Here is a 26,079-nt window from a genome sequence, read left to right on the forward strand (position 1 = left end):
TGCTGGCTCCCAGTGCTAACTGCCAGTGCTAGCTCCCAGTGCTGGCTCCCAGTGCTGGCTCCCAGTGCTGGCTCCCAGTGCTAGCTCCCAGTGCTAACTGCCAGTGCTGGCTCCCAGTGCTGGCTCCCAGTGCTAACTGCCAGTGCTAGCTCCCAGTGCTAGCTCCCAGTGCTAACTGCCAGTGCTGGCTCCCAGTGCTGGCTCCCAGTGCTAGCTACCAGTGCTAACTGCCAGTGCTAGCTCCCAGTGCTGGCTCCCGGTGCTAACTGCCAGTGCTAGCTCCCAGTGCTGGCTCCCAGTGCTAACTGCCAGTGCTAGCTCCCAGTGCTAGCTCCCAGTGCTGGCTCCCAGTGCTGGCTCCCGGTGCTAACTGCCAGTGCTAGCTCCCAGTGCTAGCTCCCAGTGCTGGCTCCCAGTGCTAGCTCCCAGTGCTAGCTCCCAGTGCTAGCTCCCAGTGCTGGCTCCCAGTGCTAACTGCCAGTGCTAGCTGCCAGTGCTAACTGCCAGTGCTAGCTCCCAGTGCTAACTGCCAGTGCTAGCTCCCAGTGCTAGCTCCCAGTGCTGGCTCCCAGTGCTGGCTCCCGGTGCTAACTGCCAGTGCTAGCTCCCAGTGCTGGCTCCCAGTGCTAACTGCCAGTGCTAGCTCCCAGTGCTAGCTCCCAGTGCTGGCTCCCAGTGCTGGCTCCCGGTGCTAACTGCCAGTGCTAGCTCCCAGTGCTGGCTCCCAGTGCTAACTGCCAGTGCTAGCTCCCAGTGCTAGCTCCCAGTGCTGGCTCCCAGTGCTGGCTCCCGGTGCTAACTGCCAGTGCTAGCTCCCAGTGCTAGCTCCCAGTGCTGGCTCCCAGTGCTGGCTCCCGGTGCTAACTGCCAGTGCTAGCTCCCAGTGCTAGCTCCCAGTGCTGGCTCCCAGTGCTAGCTCCCAGTGCTGGCTCCCAGTGCTGGCTCCCAGTGCTAGCTCCCAGTGCTGGCTCCCGGTGCTAACTGCCAGTGCTAGCTCCCAGTGCTGGCTCCCAGTGCTGGCTCCCAGTGCTAACTGCCAGTGCTGGCTCCCAGTGCTAGCTCCCAGTGCTGGCTCCCGGTGCTAACTGCCAGTGCTAGCTCCCAGTGCTGGCTCCCAGTGCTGGCTCCCGGTGCTAACTGCCAGTGCTAGCTCCCAGTGCTGGCTCCCAGTGCTAGCTGCCAGTGCTGGCTCCCAGTGCTGGCTCCCAGTGCTAGCTCCCAGTGCTAACTGCCAGTGCTGGCTCCCAGTGCTGGCTCCCAGTGCTAGCTCCCAGTGCTGGCTCCCAGTGCTGGCTCCCAGTGCTAACTGCCAGTGCTGGCTCCCAGTGCTAACTGCCAGTGCTAACTGCCAGTGCTGGCTCCCAGTGCTAACTGCCAGTGCTGGCTCCCAGTGCTAACTGCCAGTGCTAACTGCCAGTGCTGGCTCCCAGTGCTAACTGCCAGTGCTAGCTCCCAGTGCTAACTGTCAGTGCTAGCTCCCAGTGCTGGCTCCCGGTGCTAACTGTCAGTGCTAACTGCCAGTGCTAGCTCCCAGTGCTGGCTCCCAGTGCTAGCTCCCAGTGCTAACTGCCAGTGCTGGCTCCCAGTGCTGGCTCCCAGTGCTAGCTCCCAGTGCTGGCTCCCGGTGCTAACTGCCAGTGCTAGCTCCCAGTGCTAGCTACAACAGTGCTAACTGCCAGTGCTGGCTCCCAGTGCTAGCTCCCAGTGCTAGCTCCCAGTACTAGCTCCCAGTGCTGGCTCCCAGTGCTGGCTCCCAGTGCTAGCTCCAACAGTGCTAGCTCCCAGTGCTAGCTCCCAGTGCTGGCTCCCAGTGCTGGCTCCCAGTGCTAGCTCCCCGTGCTAACTGCCAGTGCTGGCTCCCAGTGCTAACTGCCAGTGCTGGCTCCCAGTGCTAACTGCCAGTGCTAGCTCCCAGTGCTGGCTCCCAGTGCTAGCTCCCAGTGCTAGCTCCCAGTGCTGGCTCCCAGTGCTGGCTCCCAGTGCTGGCTCCCAGTGCTAGCTCCCCGTGCTAACTGCCAGTGCTAGCTCCCAGTGCTGGCTCCCAGTGCTAACTGCCAGTGCTAGCTCCCAGTGCTAGCTCCCAGTGCTGGCTCCCAGTGCTAGCTCCCCGTGCTAGCTGCCAGTGCTAGCTCCCAGTGCTAACTGCCAGTGCTGGCTCCCAGTGCTAGCTCCCAGTGCTAGCTCCCAGTGCTGGCTCCCAGTGCTGGCTCCCAGTGCTAACTGCCAGTGCTGGCTCCCAGTGCTAACTGCCAGTGCTGGCTCCCAGTGCTAACTGCCAGTGCTAGCTCCCAGTGCTGGCTCCCAGTGCTAGCTCCCAGTGCTAGCTCCCAGTGCTGGCTCCCAGTGCTGGCTCCCAGTGCTAGCTCCCCGTGCTAACTGCCAGTGCTAACTGCCAGTGCTGGCTCCCAGTGCTGGCTCCCAGTGCTGGCTCCCGGTGCTAACTGCCAGTGCTAGCTCCCAGTGCTGGCTCCCGGTGCTAACTGCCAGTGCTAGCTCCCAGTGCTGGCTCCCAGTGCTAACTGCCAGTGCTAGCTCCCAGTGCTAGCTCCCAGTGCTGGCTCCCAGTGCTGGCTCCCGGTGCTAACTGCCAGTGCTAGCTCCCAGTGCTAGCTCCCAGTGCTGGCTCCCAGTGCTAGCTCCCAGTGCTAGCTCCCAGTGCTAGCTCCCAGTGCTGGCTCCCAGTGCTAACTGCCAGTGCTAGCTGCCAGTGCTAACTGCCAGTGCTAGCTCCCAGTGCTAACTGCCAATGCTAGCTCCCAGTGCTAGCTCCCAGTGCTGGCTCCCAGTGCTGGCTCCCGGTGCTAACTGCCAGTGCTAGCTCCCAGTGCTAGCTCCCAGTGCTGGCTCCCAGTGCTGGCTCCCAGTGCTAGCTCCCCGTGCTAACTGTCAGTGCTAACTGCCAGTGCTGGCTCCCAGTGCTAGCTCCCAGTGCTAACTGCCAGTGCTAGCTCCCAGTGCTAGCTCCCAGTGCTAACTGCCAGTGCTAACTGCCAGTGCTGGCTCCCAGTGCTGGCTCCCAGTGCTAGCTCCCAGTGCTAACTGCCAGTGCTGGCTCCCAGTGCTAGCTCCCAGTGCTAACTGCCAGTGCTGGCTCCCAGTGCTAGCTCCCAGTGCTAACTGCCAGTGCTGGCTCCCAGTGCTAGCTCCCAGTGCTAACTGCCAGTGCTGGCTCCCAGTGCTAACTGCCAGTGCTAGCTCCCAGTGCTGGCTCCCAGTGCTGGCTCCCAGTGCTGGCTCCCAGTGCTAGCTCCCAGTGCTAACTGCCAGTGCTGGCTCCCAGTGCTGGCTCCCAGTGCTAACTGCCAGTGCTAGCTCCCAGTGCTAGCTCCCAGTGCTAACTGCCAGTGCTGGCTCCCAGTGCTGGCTCCCAGTGCTAGCTACCAGTGCTAACTGCCAGTGCTAGCTCCCAGTGCTGGCTCCCGGTGCTAACTGCCAGTGCTATCTCCCAGTGCTGGCTCCCAGTGCTAACTGCCAGTGCTAGCTCCCAGTGCTAGCTCCCAGTGCTGGCTCCCAGTGCTGGCTCCCGGTGCTAACTGCCAGTGCTAGCTCCCAGTGCTAGCTCCCAGTGCTGGCTCCCAGTGCTAGCTCCCAGTGCTAGCTCCCAGTGCTGGCTCCCAGTGCTAACTGCCAGTGCTAGCTGCCAGTGCTAACTGCCAGTGCTAGCTCCCAGTGCTAACTGCCAGTGCTAGCTCCCAGTGCTAGCTCCCAGTGCTGGCTCCCAGTGCTGGCTCCCGGTGCTAACTGCCAGTGCTAGCTCCCAGTGCTGGCTCCCAGTGCTAACTGCCAGTGCTAGCTCCCAGTGCTAGCTCCCAGTGCTGGCTCCCAGTGCTGGCTCCCGGTGCTAACTGCCAGTGCTAGCTCCCAGTGCTGGCTCCCAGTGCTAACTGCCAGTGCTAGCTCCCAGTGCTAGCTCCCAGTGCTGGCTCCCAGTGCTGGCTCCCGGTGCTAACTGCCAGTGCTAGCTCCCAGTGCTAGCTCCCAGTGCTGGCTCCCAGTGCTGGCTCCCAGTGCTGGCTCCCAGTGCTAGCTCCCAGTGCTGGCTCCCAGTGCTGGCTCCCAGTGCTGGCTCCCAGTGCTAGCTCCCAGTGCTAGCTCCCAGTGCTGGCTCCCAGTGCTAGCTCCCAGTGCTAGCTCCCAGTGCTGGCTCCCAGTGCTGGCTCCCGGTGCTAACTGCCAGTGCTAGCTCCCAGTGCTAGCTCCCAGTGCTGGCTCCCAGTGCTGGCTCCCGGTGCTAACTGCCAGTGCTAGCTCCCAGTGCTAGCTCCCAGTGCTGGCTCCCAGTGCTAGCTCCCAGTGCTGGCTCCCAGTGCTGGCTCCCAGTGCTAGCTCCCAGTGCTGGCTCCCGGTGCTAACTGCCAGTGCTAGCTCCCAGTGCTGGCTCCCAGTGCTGGCTCCCAGTGCTAACTGCCAGTGCTGGCTCCCAGTGCTAGCTCCCAGTGCTGGCTCCCAGTGCTAACTGCCAGTGCTAGCTCCCAGTGCTGGCTCCCAGTGCTGGCTCCCGGTGCTAACTGCCAGTGCTAGCTCCCAGTGCTGGCTCCCAGTGCTAGCTGCCAGTGCTGGCTCCCAGTGCTGGCTCCCAGTGCTAGCTCCCAGTGCTAACTGCCAGTGCTGGCTCCCAGTGCTGGCTCCCAGTGCTAGCTCCCAGTGCTGGCTCCCAGTGCTGGCTCCCAGTGCTAACTGCCAGTGCTGGCTCCCAGTGCTAACTGCCAGTGCTAACTGCCAGTGCTGGCTCCCAGTGCTAACTGCCAGTGCTGGCTCCCAGTGCTAACTGCCAGTGCTAACTGCCAGTGCTGGCTCCCAGTGCTAACTGCCAGTGCTAGCTCCCAGTGCTAACTGTCAGTGCTAGCTCCCAGTGCTGGCTCCCGGTGCTAACTGTCAGTGCTAACTGCCAGTGCTAGCTCCCAGTGCTGGCTCCCAGTGCTAGCTCCCAGTGCTAACTGCCAGTGCTGGCTCCCAGTGCTGGCTCCCAGTGCTAGCTCCCAGTGCTGGCTCCCGGTGCTAACTGCCAGTGCTAGCTCCCAGTGCTGGCTCCCAGTGCTAACTGCCAGTGCTGGCTCCCAGTGCTGGCTCCCAGTGCTAGCTCCCAGTGCTAGCTCCCAGTGCTGGCTCCCGGTGCTAACTGCCAGTGCTAGCTCCCAGTGCTGCCTCCCAGTGCTGGCTCCCGGTGCTAACTGCCAGTGCTAGCTCCCAGTGCTGGCTCCCAGTGCTAGCTGCCAGTGCTGGCTCCCAGTGCTGGCTCCCAGTGCTAGCTCCCAGTGCTAACTGCCAGTGCTGGCTCCCAGTGCTGGCTCCCAGTGCTAGCTCCCAGTGCTGGCTCCCAGTGCTGGCTCCCAGTGCTAACTGCCAGTGCTGGCTCCCAGTGCTAACTGCCAGTGCTAACTGCCAGTGCTGGCTCCCAGTGCTAACTGCCAGTGCTAACTGCCAGTGCTGGCTCCCAGTGCTAACTGCCAGTGCTAGCTCCCAGTGCTAACTGCCAGTGCTAGCTCCCAGTGCTAACTGTCAGTGCTAGCTCCCAGTGCTGGCTCCCGGTGCTAACTGTCAGTGCTAACTGCCAGTGCTAGCTCCCAGTGCTAGCTCCCAGTGCTAGCTCCCAGTGCTAACTGCCAGTGCTGGCTCCCAGTGCTGGCTCCCAGTGCTAGCTCCCAGTGCTGGCTCCCGGTGCTAACTGCCAGTGCTAGCTCCCAGTGCTGGCTCCCAGTGCTGGCTCCCAGTGCTGGCTCCCAGTGCTAACTGCCAGTGCTGGCTCCCAGTGCTAACTGCCAGTGCTAGCTCCCAGTGCTAACTGCCAGTGCTAGCTCCCAGTGCTAACTGTCAGTGCTAGCTCCCAGTGCTGGCTCCCGGTGCTAACTGTCAGTGCTAACTGCCAGTGCTAGCTCCCAGTGCTAGCTCCCAGTGCTAGCTCCCAGTGCTAACTGCCAGTGCTGGCTCCCAGTGCTGGCTCCCAGTGCTAGCTCCCAGTGCTGGCTCCCGGTGCTAACTGCCAGTGCTAGCTCCCAGTGCTGGCTCCCAGTGCTGGCTCCCCGCGCTGGCTCCCAGTGCTAACTGCCAGTGCTAGCTCCCAGTGCTAGCTCCCAGTGCTAGCTCCCAGCGCTGTCACAGCTCCTGCCTCGCAGGTGCTTCTGCTCTCGCAGGTAGTTACAGTAACGGCCTCAGACCTGGTGACCGCCCAGCAGCTGCTAGCACAAGCCCAGTGCCCAGCGCTTGCCCGGTGACTGCTCCTGTAACTGCCTAGGGACTGCTGCAGCCTGCAGGCTCCCCACAGGGAATGGCTCCTCGCTGGCCCTTGCACCCAGAGCCCCCCCGAGCCCCCAGCTGCTGCACCAGCCAGGCCTCCCCTCCCCCACCCCATCCCTCCTCCCCTCCCCAGGGCAGCCTCCCCTCCCCCCCACTGCAGGCCCCCAGAAGCACCAGTGGTCTCACTTCACTGCCCCAAAAGGGGGTTCCAGAGGCAGGGCACATCCTCACCCTGTGAAGCTGAATGACAAAGGACAAGTCTGAGGGGCACCCACCTGGGACAATTAGCTTTCCCCCTCCTTTTTTCACCCCCTCTGTCTAATCAGAGCTGACCTGGGCACTGTTTGCCCTCCCGTGCAAAGCTGCAGTGACTAAGTTTGACAACATTGTGCTTTGTGTAAATGTTTAGAAGGCAGCAGAGGGCTGCCTGTGCTCTCCTGACAGGGCCACTTGGCTCTCCAGCCCAACATTTATCCCCAGAGCTATCAGCTCCTCCAAACTGAAGCTGGCTGGCTTGCAAGCACAATCTTCTCTGACCTCAGCTGAGGTCCTGGTGCTCCAGGAGCAGTGTGAGCTCTAGGAATGATTTGAGAGCCATAAATCAGTAGGTTGGTGTGGGGGAGAGTTATAACAAGCTGCAGTACTCTTGCACCCAGCCCAGTGCAAGCCTGACGTGGTGTGGCTGAAGGTGAGCTAACACTAACCCCTGCTCTTGAAACACATAAGCCCAGGTGGTGGTGCCAGGTGTTGTCTTGGACTGTGTCCATGTGCTGAGAGCAGCAGGTACTGAGCCTTTGCCTTCTTCTTGTGCTGCTGTACTTGGCTCTGGTGAGGCCACAGCTTGAGCACCGTGTTCAGTTCTGAGTGCCACAGTATGGGAAAGACACTGAGGTGCTTCAGGGTGTCCAGAGAAGAGCAGTGAGGCTGGGGAGGGGTTTGGGGGTCATGTTGTATGAAGACCATATATGTATGCAGAAGGTGCTCACAGCCAGGAGAACTAAGCATGGGTAACAGACAAGACAACAGCATCCTGACAGCAGAGCACTGCAACTAAAGCTGCAATCCCTTGCAGGTGCTAACTGCCAGCAGTGGTTTTCCTACCCTGCAGAGTGTAAATGCTGGGAAGTTTGTGCTGATGGCTCTGTGTCAGCTCTGGCCTGTCTCCCAAGAGGTGGAAGAGTCGTTTGGGGCAGATTGCTCATAGCCACATGCACAGCCTGTCACCCTGAATTTATGGAGCTGTGGAGCTGGGTTGTTTCTGCTTGGCACACACAGGCAAGCTGCAGCCCGGGCTGTTAGGGCTGGAACCCCATACCATACTTCATATGCAGCCAAGGAGAACTGCCAGAAGCTTCAGCACAAGACACTGAGCAGTTCTATGGCTGTCTTGAGCACAATGAGGCTTCCCACTGCCTAGGCAAGGGAAAGCATTTCTGTTGCAGTCCAAGGATGGAGAGGAATGAGCCTCTTCCTTTCTCTGCACCTTGCTTTCCCTGTTCAAACAGGCAGGGGGTGTGCACACAGAGGTGTGTGAAAGGGTTTGCAAGCATTGATACCTGTGCAGTGCTTAGACATCAGGAGGAAATGGCATCAGCTTTGCTAGTGGTAGCAGGAACCAGCCCCACGAAGTGCTATGAAGTGATAAAAGGATGCTGGACAATGATCTGGACTGGGTTTGACTGGCACAGCAAGGTTTACTCCTATACATGCAGGCCTGCCCTTGTATCTCACAGAATGGCAGAGTCACAGACTGGTAGGGCTGGAAGGGACCTCTGCAGATCATCCAGTCACAGAATCACAGAATGGACTGGGTTGGAAGGGACCTTCAATGCTCACCCAATAGTCCCAGCAGGGACATCCTCCACTAGATCAGGTTGCCCAGAGTCCTGTCCAGCTTCACCTTGAATAGGGAATGACTCTGGAGCTCCACAGCCTCTCTGGGCAGCCTGTCAGCTTGTGTCCCCAAACCTGTACTGGCTGCTGGGAGCAAAGAGCAAAGCCTGGCTTCTCACAGCTTTAGTCTGTCTGGTGGACCCTACTTTTCACTCACGTGGCTCAGATTCCCCTACCTCTTCCATGACTGAACCCTGGAGGTGGGGAGAGCTCCCAAGTGCAGTGCCCTTTCAAGGAGATTTAGTGCACCCCAGGCTGTACAAGTCTGTCCTTGCTTCTACGGCCCACAGCGACCCGCTGCTGCCCTTCCACCTCCCTCCACGCCGTTCTGTGCACCCACAGCTGCCAGCCTTTAGGGGGTGACTCTCTTTTTCCAGGCTCTGGTGATGCTGGAGGATGCTGAGCATCCCAGGGTGTGTGTTTTGCAGTTATCCCTGCCTCTAAACACGCTGGCCATCCCTGGAGGGTAAAAATAAAGCAGCATTGTTTAACTTCTGGAAAAAGCCAGATGACAGTGGAAGGGTCAGAACTATCCATAGCAGCCCTCCCGGCCCACTCTCAGCTGTTGCTTCCTGAGAGACAGAAGCATGTGACTGCTAAAAATACCCTGCAAAGGGAAAACCTTCCCTCTCCAATGGGAGAGTATAAATGAATCCCAGCCAGAATGTACACAGCTGCTGTGGCTGAGAGGAGCCACTCCAAAGGTGGCTTTCACGCAGGGGGTTCCTCGTGAAGCAGTAGCCCCGGCACAGGTCTGGGATCTTTGCCTCCTGCCTCTCCTGCTCTCTCCCTTCCCTTCTATGGGAAGCGGTGTGGTGGGGGTGGGGGCAGGCCAGGCCGTTTATCAGCGAGGCCCTGGGGCAGGGCAAAGCTGACAGGAGTGACAGTGACACTTGGCTCACCGCCTCCCAAGCCTCGGGGTCCCTGGGATGACCAAAGGGGGAATGGAGTCGGTCGAACTGTTCACGTCGGAAGGCAAAGGCAGGGGCTTGAAAGCCCAGAAGGAATTCCTGCCTGGGGATGTCATCTTTGCAGAGCCAGCCTATGCAGCTGTGGTTTTTGACAGGTAAGAGAAAAGCACTTTGTAAACACAGAGCAAAACCGATCTCGATGCAAAATTTCACCTGGCTGGGCAGGGAGAAGTTGGGAAGTGCCTGGACACTGTCAGGGAAGGGCACGAAGGGGAGTCAGAAGTCCTTCAGTAAAGACACATCCAGTTTGCAGGGCTCAGGTCAGCTTTTTACCTTTCATATGCTGCAATCTGCTTCCAGGATGTGTCCTTGCAAGGTGCTTGGTGCTGTCAGCTGTTAGGAGCAGCTGGGTGTGCTCAGTGCTGCACAAGTCAGACCCATGCTGCGCTCCAGGGAACTGCTAGGAGTTGGTGTGGTTGAGGGATAGCAATCTCAGCCTGGCTTTGGTGAAGCCACAGTGTATAGTGTGTGGAAAGAGAGACAGTGAGGTGCTGGAGGGTGTCCAGAGAAGAGCAGTGAGGCTGGGGAGGGGGTTGGAGGGTATGAGGAGCAGCTGAGAGAGCTGGGGGTGTTTAGTGTGGAGAAGAGGAGGCTGAGGGAGACCTCATTGCTCTCTGCAGCTCCCTGAGAGGAGGCTGCAGTGAGGTGGGGGTTGGGCTCTGCTCCCAAGTAACCAGAGATAGAACAAGAGGCAAGGGGCTGAAGCTGTGCCAGGGAAGGTTTTGATTGGCCATTAGGAAAAATTTCTTTGCTGCAGAGTGGTCAGGGCCTGGCAGAGGCTGCCCAGGGAGGTGGTGGAGTCCCCATGGCTGGAGGTGTTCCGGAGACCGTAGCTGTGGTGCTTCAGGACAAGGTTTAGTGGCCATGGTAGCTGGGTTGCAGTTGGACTCGATGATCTTAAAGGCATTTTCCTAGCTTAATGACTCTGTGAGTCTCTGATTCAGTGCAGTGGGTTCCAGCCTCCTGCACTCAGGAGTGCCTCCTCCCAGCTGCACCATGCAGTGTCATCCCTCTCTGCTGGCAGCCAGTGGGGGTCTGCCAGGGACAGTGCTTCTGTTCAAGAGGCTTTGTATTCATAGCCAGCTGAGCTCACTGTAGGTGAGCTTCTGCTTTCACTCCTGCATCAGACTAGATTTACATTTTCACACAGAGATTTATGGCTTGGCTTGGAAGGGACCTCAAAGCTCATCCTGTTCCAACCCCCTGCCACCAGCACAGACTGCTCAAGGCCTCATCCAGCCTGGCCTTGGACACCTCCAGGGAGCAGGCAGCTACAGCCTCCCTGGGCAGCCTGTGCCAGTGTTGCTATGCTGCTGTAGCCCCACTGGTGTAGCCAGGAACTGAATTCTGGGGCAAAGGAATTTGTCTTCCTGCTGCTGTTTCAGAGAGGAAAACCATTCAGTGGTGTGGCTGATAGGAGCCCACTTCTGCCCTTCAACTCAGTGAATCATCCTGAAAGATAAGACAATTTCTGTCCTACCCTCCCGTGGGGAGGGACAACCCTGCAGCACTGCAGGCGAGGGGAGACCTGCTGGGAAGCAGCTCTGTGGGAAAAGACTTGGGAATGCTGCTGGACAACAGGATGGCCATGAGCCAGCAAGGTGCTCCTGTGGCCAAGAAGGCCAAGGGCATCCTGGGGGCATCAGTAAGAGTGTGGCCAGCAGGTGGAGGGAGGTTCTCCTCCCCCTCTGGTGAGGCCACATCTGGAGTTCTGAGTCCATTTCTGGGCTCCCAAATTCAAGGACAAGGAACTGCTGGGGAGGTACAGCAAAGGCCTCTGAAGATGTTTAGGGCACTGGAACATCTTTTATAGAATCATAGAATCAATAAGGTTGGAAAAGCCCTCAAAGATCATCAGTTAGGAAGAAAGGCTGAGGGGCTTGAAGCTTTTCAGCCTGGAGAAGAGAAGACTGAGGGAGGATCTCATCAGTGCTGCTCATGGAATCACAGAATGTTAGGGGTTGGAAGGGACCTCCAGAGCTCATCCAGGCCAACCCCCAGCCAGAGCAGGGCACCCAGGGCAGGGCACACAGAACACATCCAGGGGGGGCTGGAAAGGCTCCAGAGCAGGAGACTCCACAACCTCTCTGGGCAGCCTGCTCCAGGCTCCAGCACCCTCCCAGGGACAAAGTTTCCCCTCCTGTTCCCCTGGCACCTCCTCTGCTCCAGCTTGCCCCCAGTGCCCCTTGTGCTGTCCTTGGCCATCCCTGAGCAGAGCCTGGCTCCAGCCCTGCACATCTTTATCCCCAGCACTGAGGGCAGCCCTCAGGCTGCTCTGCTCCAAGCTCAAGAGCCCCAAGCTCCCTCAGCCTGTGCTCACAGGGAGCTGCAGAGAGCAATGAGGTCTCCCTCAGCCTCCTCTTTGCCACACTAAACACCCCCAGCTCCCTCAGCTGCTTCTTGTATGACAGCCTCCAACCCCCTCCCCAGCCTCACTGCTCTTCTCTGGACACCCTCCAGCACCTCAATGTCTTTCCCATACTCTGGTGCCCAGAACTGAACCCAGAGCTCAAGCTGTGGCCTCACCTGTGCCTGGTACAGGGGCACCATCATGCCCCTACTCCTGCTGGCCACACTGCTCTTGATCCAGGCCAGGATGCTGGTGGCCTTCTTGGCCCCCTGGGCACCCTCTGGCTCATGTTCAGCAGCTGTCAACCAGCACCCCCAGATCCTTTTCCACTGGGCTGCTTTCCATTCACTCTGCCCCAAGTCTGGAGTGTTGCTTGGGGTTGTTGTGACCCAAGTGCAGGACCCAGCACTGGGCCTTGTTGAACCTCATCCCACTGACCTCACCCCATGGATCCAGCCTGGCCAGGTCCCTCTGCAGAGCCTCCCTACCCTCCAGCAGATCACCACTGCCACCCAGCCTGGTGACACCTGCAAACTGCCTCAATCCCCTCACCCAGCTCTCTGATGAAGATGTTAGAGCTGTCCTTTGTGCTTAGGTGCTTACCTCCAGCTCCCTTTCTAAAGGAGCAAAACTGTTCTCATGCTAATAATTCACTACTACAGGTATACTCAGTTGATGCCAGCTGTTGAGTACCTTCCTTTCCCTCTCTCTGCTGCAAGAGAAGATGCCCTTCCTCAGGCTCTTGTGTTTAATGTAGTGTTAGAGCCTTGGCTTTCATAGCCAAGTGGACTTTGCCTCCATCTTGGCCTGTTCTTATGCTGTCCTCTGTAGGATGTTGAGGGCAGAGATTCCCAGCTAGCCAATATGGAGCAGGACTTAGGTGTGAGTTAGGTCACCTGTGATGTACCAAATGGAATAAACTCAGGTTAAACAGTTTGTGAGCTTCTCCCCATCCCCACTGTCTGTTCAGTAATACTCAATGCCCAGGGACAGCACAAGGGCCAACAGGGACAAGCTGGAAGCCAGGAGGTTCCACCTCAACAGGAGGAGAAACTTCTCTGGTGTGAGGCTGCTGGAGCCTGGAGCAGGCTGCCCAGAGAGGTTGTGGAGTCTCCTGCTCTGGAGCCTTTCCAGCCCCACCTGGATGTGTTCTGTGTGCCCTGCCCTGGGTGCCCTGCTCTGGCAGGGGTTGGCCTGGATGATCTCCTGAGGTCCCTTCCACCCTCTAACATTCTGTGATTCTGTGAATCCTGCTCTGGCCCTTTGCAGCCATCTCACCTGAGCACTGAACAAGGTCCTGAGGGTGCTGCATGGGAGATTGTTGGCAGATGATGTCTGGGCTATGTGTGTCCCAGAGATGAGATTGATGCACTTCCTGTGGCAGTGCTAAGCCCTCCATCCTGGCAGGTCTAACAACAGATCTTAATGAATCTGGATGCAAGCCAGGCAGTCACAAGAGCTGTTTGCTGCTCCTGCTTACACTGAGAGCTGTGCTTGCAGGAGCCAGGGTTTAGCTGACAGTGCTCTGTCACCTTCTGCATTTGTTGGCTGGCACATTGAACCACTGCCTTTGTGACGGCATCCAGGATCAGTTGTAGTCATGCTTCTCACCTAGGTCACAGCAGAGCTCATGAGCCCCAGAGCTCAGCTCAGTAGATGCTTGGAAGCCAAGGAAACCTGAGGCTCCCAAGAAAGTAATTTAGTGAGTCCTGAAGTGGCATCTCCCCTCCAGGTCAGTCCTAAATCCCTGACCTGGCAGAGCTTTGGTGGCATCACTGTGCTAATGGAGATCCTGCACTGAGGCAGGGTGAATAAAAGTAGCTCTCACTATGTGTGGAAGATGGCAGTGAAGGAGTGGCCAGAGATCACCCCAGAGCTATGGTGGACACAGGCACAGCAGAGAGCAGCTGTACTGGCCCCATGTTAGAGCAGGGGGCTGTAGGAGTTCAGACCTTCAGAGCTCCTGGATAGGTGCCAGGTGTCTCCCCAGCAACCTCCAGGGGAAGGCCATGCAGCATCCTGACCACCTGGGCAAGGGCAGCTCCCTGTACAGGGGCAGGCAGCTCCATCTGGGCCACCTGGAGCCCTTGTGGGACCTGCTGACACTCTCTAGGCCAGACAGGGAGGGCTTTTGTAGGTGAGTGCTTTCCACAGGCTGGGAGGCTGGGGTTTGGCCTCAGGCTGCTTCCTTGGGGCGCCTGAGCTGTTGCAGAGGGGGTGAGGGGAGGCTTTTGGTGTCCTTGGTGTTGTCTTTCTGCAGGACAGGTGGTGTCAGAGCCCCATGCTGCTGCCCCATGTGGGGCACTCATCTCTGAGTGCCTCTAGGGCAGCAGGAGGTTGTGAGACTGCCTGGAGTCACCCGGGGCACCGAGGGTCAGTGGCTGTGTCTGCACTTCCACCACCACCTGAGCAGGTCCTCAGGCAGACCTGTGTCTCCTGTGTGCCTGCACCTCAGGAGCAATGAGGCCTTGCAGGGCTGGCAGGAAGCTCCACCAGGCTGAGTTACTCTGGAGATCTTCTGCAGTGAGCAGCAAAATGCAAAGCTAACATTGCAGTATTTTCCTGTGCTCAGAGCTGGGGGGAGACCAGCCTCTGAGGAGCTGGGGGGAGAACAAACTCTGAGGAGCTGGGGGAGACCAGCCTCTGAGGAGCTGGGGGGAGAACAAACTCTGAGGAGCTGGGGGAGACCAGCCTCTGAGGAGCTGGGGGACACTAACCTCTGAGGAGCTGGGGGGAGACCAGCCTCTGAGGAGCTGGGGGGAGACCAACTCTGAGGAGCTGGGGGAGACCAGCCTCTGAGGAGCTGGGGGGAGACCAGCCTCTGAGGAGCTGGGCTTTGCTGCACTGTTTCACAGCTGCACAGATTGCAGTGGGCTGGAAGGGAGCCTCCAAGGGCAGCTTGGCCAAGCCCTGCAGGCAGCAGGGACAGCTCCAGCTAGAGCAGGCTGCCCAGGGACACAGCCAGGCTGAGCTTCAATGGCTCCAGGGACAGAGCCTCAAGCCCAGCCCTGGGCAGCCTGTGCCAGTGTCTCCCCAGCCTCCCTGTGCAGAACTTCCTCCTCAGGTCCAACCTCAGGCCCTGCTCCAGGTTCAAACCACTGCCCCTGGGCCTACCCCACAGCCCCTTCTGCTCAGTCCCTCCCCAGCCTGCCTGCAGCTCCCCTGCAGATATTGACCTGCAGCTCTGAGGTCTCCCTGGAGCCTTCTCTTCTCCAGGCTGCACAGCCCCAGCTCTCCCAGCCTGTGCCCATAGCAGAGGTTCTCCAGCCTCTGACCATCTTGGTGGCTCCTGTCCAGCTTCTCCTCCACAGACACCCTCAAGTCCTTCTCTGCAGGGCTGCTCTCAATCTCATCTTCCCCCAGCCTTGATTGGTACCAAGGGTTGTGCCAGCCCCGGAGCAGGACCTTGCACTTTGCCTTGTTGAACCTCAGTATTCCCCTCCGACTCCTCACTCCTTGCAGGGAAACTGACTGCCTCCTCACCTCCTGGTTGCCCGCGGTGTGTGCAGGTGCAGGAGGGAGCCCCAGGCAGGAGCAGGAGGGAGCCCCAGGCAGGAGCAGGAGGGAGCCCCAGGCAGGAGCAGGAGGGAGCCCCAGGCAGGAGCAGGAGGGAGCCCCAGGCAGGAGCAGGAGGGAGCCCCAGGCGCGGTGCCTCCCGGTGCTTCCTGGCCCGGCCCGGCCCTGCCGTGTGGCTTTTCTCAGCCCTCTGCCTCTCTTTTGCCTTACAAGGAGTGCAGTTTCCCTTGCCCCTCTCTCCCCGCTGACCTGACAGCTGACAGAGCACAGCCTCGCATTTCTCCCCAGCTCTCTCACTTGACTCCTAGGAGCTGGCTGCAGCCCCTTGCAGCTGCCTGCTGCCCTGGCTCTGCCTCCCTGCTGCCCTGGCACTGCCTCCCTGCTGCCCCGGCACTGCCTCCCTGCTGCCCTGGCTCTGCCTCCCTGCTGCCCCAGCACTGCCTCCCTGCTGCCCTGGCACTGCCTCCCTGCTGCCCTGGCTCTGCCTCCCTGCTGCCCCAGCACTGCCTCCCTGCTGCCCTGGCACTGCCTCCCTGCTGCCCTGGCTCTGCCTCCCTGCTGCCCCAGCACTGCCTCCCTGCTGCCCTGGCACTGCCTCCCTGCTGCCCTGGCTCTGCCTCCCTGCTGCCCCAGCACTGCCTCCCTGCTGCCCTGGCTCTGCCTCCCTGCTGCCCTGGCACTGCCTCCCTGCTGCCCCGGCACAGCCTCCCTGCTGCCCCTGCACTGCCTCCCTGCTGCCCCTGCACAGCCTCCCTGCTGCCCCTGCACTGCCTCCCTGCTGCCCTGGCACTGCCTCCCTGCTGCCCCGGCACTGCCTCCCTGCTTCCCCGGCACAGCCTCCCTGCTGCCCCGGCACTGCCTCCCTGCTGCCCTGGCACAGCCTCCCTGCTGCCCCGGCACTGCCTCCCTGCTGCCCTGGCACAGCCTCCCTGCTGCCCTGGCACTGCCTCCCTGCTGTCCCAGCACACCTCCCTGCTGCCCCAGCCCCGGTGCTTGCCTTGCCTCGCCCCAGCTTCCTCCCACACTGCTCACTGTCGTGTTCCAAACCGCTGACCCTGCAGCCCTTCACCTGCCCATGGCACCTGTCTGCCTGCAACCCCTGCCACAAGGAGGGCCCCAAGCCCACCTGGGCTGGGCTCTGGGCTGCTGTCTCCTGAGGGTGAGCTGCCAGGAGACTCCTGCTGTGGCTGAGGGAAGGAGGAGAAGGCAGGAAGCACTCTGTGATGGGAAGAGCCACCCTGAAGGAGGCAGCTTCCTTGGTTTGCTCACATGATCTGCAGCACCACGGCACAACTGCCAAGTGCAGTGCAGCCAGTGCAGCTCTGCCTTTGGCCCCGTGGTGTGAAGGAGTGAGGGGCAAAGCTGGTTTGTAATCCATGGAAGCTCAAAACCAGGGCTTCCCACTCTGATCTTCATGATGGCACACCTCTGCTTTGCCGGGGTACATCTCTCCCCCCCAGAATGTGTGTGCCTAAGGACCTGGTGGTTGCTGCTCCATTTTGTGATCTTGTCCCTGTAAGACCCAGGAACAGTGCTTGTGGAGGGGACACTTCAGCCTAATTCAGAGCCTTGGCAGGCAGGTGAAGCTCTCAGGCTGGCTCTTTGCCTTCACATTCTTCTTTGTGCTCACCTGAGTCCCAAACTCCTTAGGCACCTGCACTCTGCCTGGCCAAGTGGGTGGTTGGGATTTCAGCACAGGCCAGACAGGGAAAGCAAACACACTGAAAGTCCTGTTAGCAGCAGGGGTGCTGAGGAGGAGCTGCAGACAGGAGGGCTGAGAGCTGATCAATGTCTTATTGCTGTCCTCCTTGAAACGATTTGTCCTGACACAGCCAAAGGGAAGAGCAGCAGCTCTGGGCACTGCAGGGGCATTAAGCTGGTTGGGGCTTTGCTTTGCCTTCCCAAAGAATCTTGAGGGGTCTGTCTTCTGGGGAGGTGTGGGGCCCTGGGGCACAAAGCTGGCAGAACCTTCACCTGGGCCACAACAACCCCATGGGGAGCTACAGACCTGGGGATGTGTGGTTGGAAAGCTGCAACTCAGAGAGGGAGCTGGGGGTGTTGGTTGGCAGTCACTGAGCAGGAGCCAGCAGTGCCCAGGGGGCCAAGAGAGCCAATGGCCTCCTGGCTTGGGTCAGAAGCAGGGTGGGCAGCAGGGACAGGAGGTGACCACCCCCCTGTGCTCAGCACTGGGGAGGCCACACCTGGAGTGCTGTGCTCAGCTCTGGGCCCTCCCTGCAGGGAGGACATTGAGGGGCTGGAGCCTGTCCAGAGCAGGGCAGTGAGGCTGGAGAAGGGCCTGGAGCCCCTGGGCTAGAGGAGGGCTGAGGGAGCTGGGGGTGTTGAGGCTGGAGAAGAGGAGGCTGAGGGAGACCTCCTTGCTCTCTGCAGCTCCCTGCAGGGAGGTTGGAGTGAGGAGGGAGCACAGCCTCTGCTCCTTGGTGGCAAGGGACAGGAGCAGAGGCAATGGATCCCAGCTGCCCCAGGGGAGGCTCAGGCTGGAGTTCAGGAAATCTTTCTGCCCTGGAAGGGATCTCAGAGCTTGGCAGAGGCTGCCCAGGGCAGTGCTGCAGTGCCCATCCCTGGGGGTGTGCCAGCAGCCTGTGGTGCTTAGGGCCATGGCTTGGTGCTGAGCCTGCAGTGCTGGGTTGGAGGCTTGGGCTGGGTGAGCTTGGAGGTCTCTTCCAGCTGGATGTGCTCTGTGACTGTGTGTGGGGCTGGCCCTTCACTCAGGTACAAGCCAAGGCTGCTTCTCTCCTTTTAGCCTCACCCATGTCATCTGCCACACCTGCTTCAAGCGGCAGGAGAGGCTGCACCGCTGCGGCCAGTGCAAGTTCGCTCACTACTGCGATCGGACCTGCCAGCGGGCAGCCTGGCTGGAGCACAAGCAGGAGTGCGCCGCCCTCAAGCGGCACGGCAAGGCTCCCCCCGAGAACGTCCGGTGAGAGCTGCGCCGGGCACGGCCCCTGCATGCCGGGCGGGGCAGCGGGGAGGAAGCCCCAGCGGACCTGGTTTGGGTGGTTGGAGGTGGGATATGGTTTGGGAAAGAGCGGGAGCATCCCTGAGCTGAGGGAATGGGGAGCTGGAGGTCGTGCAGGGTGTGCAGGGCTTCTGCTTTTGCACTTTGTCTGGTGTGGGAACACAAACACTTTGCTGCAGCTGAATGTGATGAGGCCAGCCTGCCCAGGGGGGTTTAGGAGGTGCAGGAAAATGGGAAGTAGGTAGAAAAGCAGCAGAGGAGGTGGTCTCTTCTCCACTCTGTCTACAGGATATGTTGGGTTCGTGGCCTAGCTCCATCGTGAGAAAAGAGAGCAATCTTCAGGGAAAGGGAAGGGCTGCAGGCTGGGGAGCTAGGGCTCCCTAGGGCTTCTCCAGATGAGAGCTTCATTGCCAGGACAAACCCCTGCATCTCCCTTTCCCTCTGAAGCCCAGGGATGGTGGCCAGCCCTCGGCTGTCTGGAGCTGATCCTGTCTCAGTCTGTCTGTCTGCACACATTTCCCACCCATGAAATGAGTGCTGATGCTCCCTCTGTCCCTCGCCCTGCCATGGGCGGTGGAGGTGCTGACACCTCGGGCTCTGTGCTGCCCAGGCTGGCTGCCATGGGTGGTGGAGGGGCTTGCACCTTGGGCTCTGTGCTGCCCAGGCTGGCTGGGATGGGCAGTGGAGGGGCTGACACCTCGGGCTCTGTGCTGCCCAGGCTGGCTGCCATGGGCAGTGGAGGGGCTGACACCTCGGGCTCTGTGCTGCCCAGGCTGGCTGCCATGGGTGGTGGAGGGGCTGAGAGCTGGGCTCTGTGCTGCCCAGGCTGGCTGCCATGGGCAGTGGAGGGGCTGACACCTCGGGCTCTGTGCTGCCCAGGCTGGCTGCCATGGGTGGTGGAGGGGCTGACACCTCGGGCTCTGTGCTGCCCAGGCTGGCTGCCATGGGTGGTGGAGGGGCTGACACCTCGGGCTCTGTGCTGCCCAGGCTGGCTGCCATGGCAGTGGAGGGGCTGGGAGCTGGGCTCTGTGCTGCCCAGGCTGCCATGGGCAGTGGAGGGGCTGAGAGCTGGGCTCTGTGCTGCCCAGTCTGGCTGGGATGGGCAGTGGAGGGGCTGACACCTCGGGCTCTGTGCTGCCCAGGCTGGCTGCTCGCATCCTCTGGAGGGTGGAGAGGGAAGGCAGTGGGCTGGCAGAGGGCTGCCTGGTCTCCATCGACGACCTGCAGAACCATGTGGAGAGCTTCAGCGAGGAGGAGAAGAAGGAGCTGCGTGTGGATGTGGAGAGCTTCCTGGAGTTCTGGCCACCCCAGAGCCAGCAGTTTGGCATCCAGTTCATCTCCCACATATTTGGAGTGGTATGCTGGGGTGTGGGAGGGAATGGGGAGGGGGCTGATCTCAGTGCCAGCTTCCTGGAGGCAATCGCCAACCAGGCTGAGCTGAGCATGGGGGAGGCCACAGCTGCCCAAGCAGCTTGAGCAGAGCTTCTGTGCAGGCACTGGGAACTGAGGCAGGGCAAGGGCGAGGCCTGGAACCTGTTACCTGGCTAAACATGCAGCAAGAGGCTCTCTGGGCCATGGGTGCTGCACTGTTAGCCAGGTCTCACTGGGCCTCTCTCTGCCTCTGGCAGAGATGAGAAAATCAGCTGAAATGTGGTTTTCAGTGAGCATTCCTAGATTCCTGGAATGGTTTGGGTTGGAAGGGACCTTCAAGAGCATCCAGTTCCAACCCCCTGCCATGGGCAGGGACACCTCCCACCAGCACAGCCTGCTCAAGGCCTCATCCAGCCTGGCCTTGAACACCCCCAGGCAGGAGGCAGCCACAGCCTCCCTGGGCAGCCTGTGCCAGAGTCTCACCACCCTCACTGACAAGAATTTCTTCCTCATCTCCAGGCTCAATCTCTCCTCTTCCAGCCCAAAGCCAGTGTCTCTCATTCTGTCACTCCCAGCTGTTGTCAAAAGTCCCTCCCCAGCTCTCCTGGAGCCCTTCAGGTACTGGAAAGCTGCTCTGAGGGCTCTCTGGAGCCTTCTCTTCTCCAGGCTGAACAGCCCCAACATTCCCAGCCTGTTCTCATAGGGGAGGGTCTGCAGCCCTCTGATCATCTTCATGGCCTCCTCTGGCCCCTCTCCAACAGTTCCATGACCTTCTTGTGCTGGGGACACCAGAACATATATAGAAGGATTTGTGTATTACATCTGGGTGGATCAGAACTGGTTAGTCAATGCATGACTGGTGATCCTCTCATGTGCACTCAATTTTTACATGTGTATTATAAATACAGGTTTAACATGTAGATAGAATATAAACCCAGGTCAAGTACACAAACCAGGTTTGATAACAGCCATTGCTTTCTCATTAACCACACATTTTGTTCTCAGTAGAGAAGGAAATTCCAGGAGCCAGCTGAGGCTGAGCTGCTCCAGGCCCCCAGCCCTGCTACAGGGCAGTCCATCCCAGGCTGCAGTACTCCCTCAGCCAGCAGCACTGCCCTAGGGGCCAGGGGGAGCTGAGGGCAGATGCACAATCTGCTGCAGCTGATGTGGTGGAGAAGTTTGCTTTGCCAGCCCTGGAGCAGAGAAGGGACAGAGCATCCTGGGACACCCACCCCCCAAAGACAATCCAGTCCAGTGGGTGCAGAGACCTGTGTTCTAGTGACTGGCATGGTTTGTCCATGCAGAAGTAAGGGAGTACAGACAAAGTACAGAGCCAGTTAAGAAAAGAACCAAAACTATTAACAGAGTGAGCTAATGAGCAGCTGTCTTTTAATTCTCCTTTGGTATGTCCAACTGCATTTCCCCTTTGTAAATATTTCCTTTGGTTATGTTTGGAACTACAACCTGCTCTGCTCCTATGTGGGAATAATGTACCAGAGAGGAACTCAGAATCCAGGCTTGGTCCTGTCCTGCAAAAGCAGTCACCCTGGGCACTGTCTGGGACTCCTAACAGCTTGCAGTAACTGATTTTTATCAGCTGGGACCATCCAGCAAAGGTGAGCAGGCTGAATGCAGCTCTCAAGCTGCACCTGCAGGAACTTTGCTTTCTGCCTATGCTCTGCTTGGATTGCCTCCAATTCACTGTCCTGTGACCATCTTCTGAATTGTTTGCAGGAAACAAATATAAGCAAACCAATCCCTGGTCAACCCAGATTTATTTCAGCCATCCCAGGTGAATATTAGCAGCAGCTGTTGTGCAGTGTTTCCTCAGCTCTGCTTGCTCTGTCTGCATGAGTCACAGTATCACAGTATCACCCAGGTTGGAAAGGACCTCGAGGATCATCGAGTCCAACCTATCAACACAGACCCCATGACTAGACCATGGCACCAAGTGCCACGTCCAATCTCCCCTTGAATGCCTCCAGGGTCGATGACTCCACCACCTCCCTGGGCAGCACATTCCAATGCCGAACGACTCGCTCGGTGAAGAACTTCCTCCTCACCTCGAGTCTAAACCTCCCCTGGCACAGCTTGAGACTGTGTCCCCTTGTTCTGGTGCTGGTTGCCTGGGAGAAGAGGCCAACCCCTTCCTGGCTACAACCACCCTTCAGGTAGTTGTAGAGAGCAATGAGGTCACCCCTGAGCCTCCTCTTCTCCAGGCTAAGCAACCCCAGCTCCCTCAGCCTCTCCTCACAGGGCTGTGCTCAAGGCCTCTCCCCAGCCTTGTTGCCCTTCTCTGGACACCTTCAAGTGTTTCAATGTCCTTCTTAAACTGAGGGGCCCAGAACTGGACACAGGACTCAAGGTGTGGCCTGAGCAGTGCTGAGCACAGGGCAGAATGACCTCCCTGCTCCTGCTGGTCACACTATTCCTAATGCAGGCCAGGATGCTATTGGCCCTCCTGGCCACCTGGGCACACTGCTGGCTCATATTCAGGTGGCTGTCGATCAGCACACCCTGCATTGCTTCTCTTCTGCTGTCGTATCCCAGCTACAGTTCTTGTTTCTGCAATGACCTTCTGCAATGGTCAGGCTGGAGAGCTGCCCTCAGCAAGGGCAAGTCTAGAGTACTGCCCCTGGGGATCAACATCCCCATGTGTTAGTACAGGGGAAAGCAGCCCTGGGGGACTACAGGCCAACATGAGCCAGCAGTGAGACCTTGTGGACAGGGAGACCAATGGCCCCTGGGGCCCACCAAGAAGAGTGTGCCCAGCAAGCTGAGGGAGGTTCTTCTCCCCCTCTGCTCTGTCCTAGTGAGGCCTCGTCTGTGGCAATGCCAGCGACGAGCAGTGTGAGCAATCCGGCAGTGCAGGCCTAGAGCCTGACATGGTGGTAGGCCATGCTCAGCCTAAGTGCAGAGCCAGCTAGCAGTGTAGCAGAACAGTGCTGTGCCTGCAGCATGTAACTAAAACAGGGCACTGGTGGGTATAAGCACAGAAGGTTATCTGGGAACAACAGGACATGCACCTGCATCAACAACCTCGCGTGTCATTAGTAGTGTGACCAGTAATCTGTAACAGTAGATGTGTGGTCACTCGTGGGGAGCCAATGAAGCCATGCCAGTGAGGCTCTCCGAGGTTATATGAGTTGTAGAAGTTCCCTTGCTAGGCACTTCTGCCTTTCCTTTCCCTTCTCCTTTGCTTTACTTTCCTGTGCTACACTCGCCCTATACTGGAGCAACACAGGAACAACACTCGGCCATGTTGGTCAGCTGGACTGACTCCGATCTCCGTCGTCTATACTCATCTACAGTACTGGGTCCAGTTCTGGGCTCCCAGTTCAAGAAGGACAAGGAACTGCTGGAGGGAGTCCAGGAGAGAGCCACCAGGCTGCTGAGGGGACTGGAACATCTGCCTTGCAAGGAGAGCCTGGGAGACCTGGGGCTCTTTAGCCTGGGGAGGAGCAGCTTGGGAGGGGTTCTCATCAATGCTTCTAAACAGCTAAAGGGCAGTGTCAGGAGGATGGAGCCAGGCTCTTCTCAGTGGTGCCCAGTGACAGGACCAGGGACAATGGGCACAAAATGGAGCCCAGGAGGTTCCATGCAAACATAAGGAAAAACTGTGAGGGTGCTGAGCCCTGGAGCAGGCTGCCCAGAGGGGTTGTGGAGTCTCCTTCTCTGCAGCCATTCAAAAGCTGCCTGGACACTGTGATCCTATGTGATTTATTCCAGGTGATCCTGCTCTGGCAGGGGGTTGGACTGGAGGATCTTCTGAGGTGCCTTCCTAGCCTCACCATCTGTGATTGTATGCTCTGGCAGGCAGCTCTGTCTCCCTAGAGCTTGTGGAGATGCTGCTTCTGGAGCATCAGTGGCAACTGAGTGCAGCTTTTTTCTCCTCTAATGCTTCTTTCTGTCTGTGTTTTGGGACTAGATCAGCTGCAATGGCTTTACCCTCAGTGACCAGAGAGGACTGCAGGCTGTTGGTGTGGGAATCTTCCCCAACCTGTGCCAGGCTAACCACGACTGCTGGCCCAACTGCACTGTCATCTTCAACAACGGCAAGTGAGTGAAGGATGCATCCAAACAGGCAGCTCAGCAGCCTCTGCTACCCCCACGCTTCCAGATCCCTGCCCAGAAACCTGCTCACTCTTCTTTCCTTCTCTAGCTCAGAACACAAGTGTCAGGACTCTTTCTGAAGAGGAACTGTGTCCTCTCTCATTGTTCTTGTTTCAAAAACTATTACTTGGTGCACTAAACAAACACTCAAACTCTGACCCCAAACCTGCTGCACCAACAAGGAGTTGTTTCCTGTTTTCTGTGAGTTTTGAAAGCAGGCTCAGGGCATGTGGATAAAGGTCTAAGCAGCTGCCTGCATCACCCCTCCCAGGCATGCCTTTTGGTACACAGCCTAGGAACAGTCACAGTTCATAACCATTGCACCAACTCCACAGCCCAAAGGCTTTCCACAAGCACAGCTTGCATTCAGCTGTGGATTGCCCTCTGCTGATGTCTTTGTGACCACCCTGGCACAGCTCCTCTCAGGGAGTGCCAGCTCCACTAGATGCTGAGTGACCCTTAGTCACAATTTGGCCTGTCACCTACAAACCCAGGCAGGTGATGGCCTAAGCCACTGGGCATTGCCCATTCCCAGCCAAGTCCTGTAAGAACTGGTGCCCAGGGACAGGACAAGGCACAACAGGGACAAGCTGGAAACCAGGAGGTTCCACCTCAACATGAGGAGAAACTTCTCTGGTGTGAGGGTGCTGGAGGCCTGGAGCAGGCTGCCCAGAGAGGTTGTGGAGTCTCCTGCTCTGGAGCCTTTCCAGCCCCCCCTGGATGTGTTCTGTGTGCCCTGCCCTGGGTGCCCTGCTCTGGCAGGGGTTGGGCTGGGTGAGCTCTGCAGGTCCCTTCCAACCTCTAACCTTCTGTGATAATCTATGATAAAAGAAAACTTCTGCAGGACACTTGGGGTAGAAAGAGATGAAGCAGGAAGTGCAGGGATGCTTCAGCAGCAGAGGGAGTGGAGACTGCTGCAACCAGCCAGCAGTGTGGATGCTCTGCCCTCTGCAGTGTGGATGCTCTGCCCTCTGCAGTGTGGGGTATGCTGTGCCCTCTGCAGTGTGGGGGATGCTCTGCCCTCTGCAGTGTGGATGCTCTGCCCTCTGCAGTGTGGGGGATGCTCTGCCCTCTGCAGTGTGGGGCATGCTCTGCCCTCTGCAGTGTGGGGGATGCTCTGCCCTCTGCAGTGTGGATGCTCTGCCCTCTGCAGTGTGGATGCTCTGCCCTCTGCAGTGTGGGGCATGCTCTGCCCTCTGCAGTGTGGGGCATGCTCTGCCCTCTGCAGTGTGGATGCTCTGCCCTCTGCAGTGTGGGGGATGCTCTGCCCTCTGCAGTGTGGGGGATGCTCTGACCTCTGCAGTGTGGATGCTCTGCCCTCTGCAGTGTGGGGGATGCTCTGCCCTCTGCAGTGTGGGGCATGCTCTGCCCTCTGCAGTGTGGGGCATGCTCTGCCCTCTGCAGTGTGGGGGATGCTCTGCCCTCTGCAGTGTGGATGCTTTGCCCTCTGCAGTGTGGATGCTTTGCCCTCTGCAGTGTGGGGGATGCTCTGCCCTCTGCAGTGTGGGGGATGCTCTGCCCTCTGCAGTGTGGGGCATGCTCTGCCCTCCCAGCCTCTTGGTCTTAAGAGGTGGAAACTGCTGCTGATCCTGCAAGTTGCATCATGTGCAAGACATTAGCTGGGAAGCTGCTCGCCCCACACTGCACAGCCACAGTATTTCATCTCCATTTTTCATACTCACCAAACTTTAGTGGTGTAAGGCACCCCAGTTCTCTCCCCTTCTGTAACTAACACAGTGCTTGAGGCCTCCAGTTACCCCTGCTGGGTTTGCCTGATAAGCTGTGCCAGTGTTTGTCAAGCAACTGATAAGGAGCAAAGAGAAAACGAAGCTGCTTTAGAGTGATTACCTTGGAGAGCAGCAGGGGCTGACCCAAAGTCAGACTGGGGGCTGTGCTCTGCTGTTCAATTGCTCTGCATCAGATCTATGGTGGAATGAAGGAAAGCCTCCCCAGCCAGCCTGGGAAGTGGAGAAGGTAACCAGCAGTGATAGCACCCCTCAAGTCTGAGTTTGTGGGTGGTAAGTAGAGGAAGGGCATTTTGTTGTTGCCTGGCAGCAGCTCGAACCTCCCACATGTATCCTGCCCCTGACTTTGCCCCTGAGCAGCTGGTTATTGGCCTGATAAAAGTCTGGGGAGGTTTCTTCTCTTGCTGTGGAAACCTGCTGGTGAGCCTCTGTTGTGGGGACTATGCTCCCTACCAGCCCCGGAGGCAGAGTGTTGGACTTGAGGACCCATCCAGAGAGCAGAGCCCTTGTTGCTGATATCCAAGCTGATGTCCATCCCAGGCTGTGTTTGATGGCAGCTGCACAGCCAAAGCAAAGCTCTCACACAGGAGACAGGCAGAGGGAACCCCCTTGCCTCCCAGCAGGACCATGTCCTGCTGCCCTGCCCCTGTGCCCATCTGTTTGTTGTTGTACTGCTACCTGTGTAAACTGCAGATGTTTGTTTTGTCTTTCAGTCATGAGGCTGTAAGGTCAATGTTCCACACACAGATGAGGTGGGTTGGTCTTGAAAGCATCCTTCTCCCCCTTGCCCTCTTCCCCTCATGCCCCTTGTTTAATGGAAAAACAGCCCAAGGGGCTTCCTCTGGTTGCAGAAACATTCACTTTCCCCCTTTGCCAAAGTTCTCCTCCTCCCCTGTCTAAAGCCCCACT

The 26,079-nt window shown here is 58.6% G+C and overlaps 1 protein-coding gene across 2 annotated transcripts in view; it reads left to right on the forward strand.

The window, feature by feature from the left end:
- The first annotated feature begins 8,794 nt into the window (after positions 1-8,794).
- SMYD1 (SET and MYND domain containing 1) overlaps positions 8,795-26,079 on the forward strand; it is a 40,639-nt gene continuing 23,354 nt past the window's right edge. Inside the window, exons 1-5 of one of the 2 annotated variants that reach the window (XM_068167629.1) lie at positions 8,795-9,193; positions 17,726-17,902; positions 19,084-19,297; positions 23,241-23,371; positions 25,884-25,922. In XM_068167629.1, coding sequence (XP_068023730.1) covers positions 9,057-9,193; positions 17,726-17,902; positions 19,084-19,297; positions 23,241-23,371; positions 25,884-25,922 — 698 coding nt within the window. In that variant the 5' untranslated portion in view covers positions 8,795-9,056. The remainder of the gene's footprint in view (positions 9,194-17,725; positions 17,903-19,083; positions 19,298-23,240; positions 23,372-25,883; positions 25,923-26,079) is intronic. The other variant, XM_068167630.1, reaches the window with a different exon arrangement.

This window comes from Melanerpes formicivorus, unplaced genomic scaffold (assembly GCF_026170545.1).
Source record: "Melanerpes formicivorus ecotype bairdi unplaced genomic scaffold, bMelFor1.0.p_v2 SCAF_121, whole genome shotgun sequence".
Lineage (NCBI taxonomy): Eukaryota > Metazoa > Chordata > Aves > Piciformes > Picidae > Melanerpes > Melanerpes formicivorus.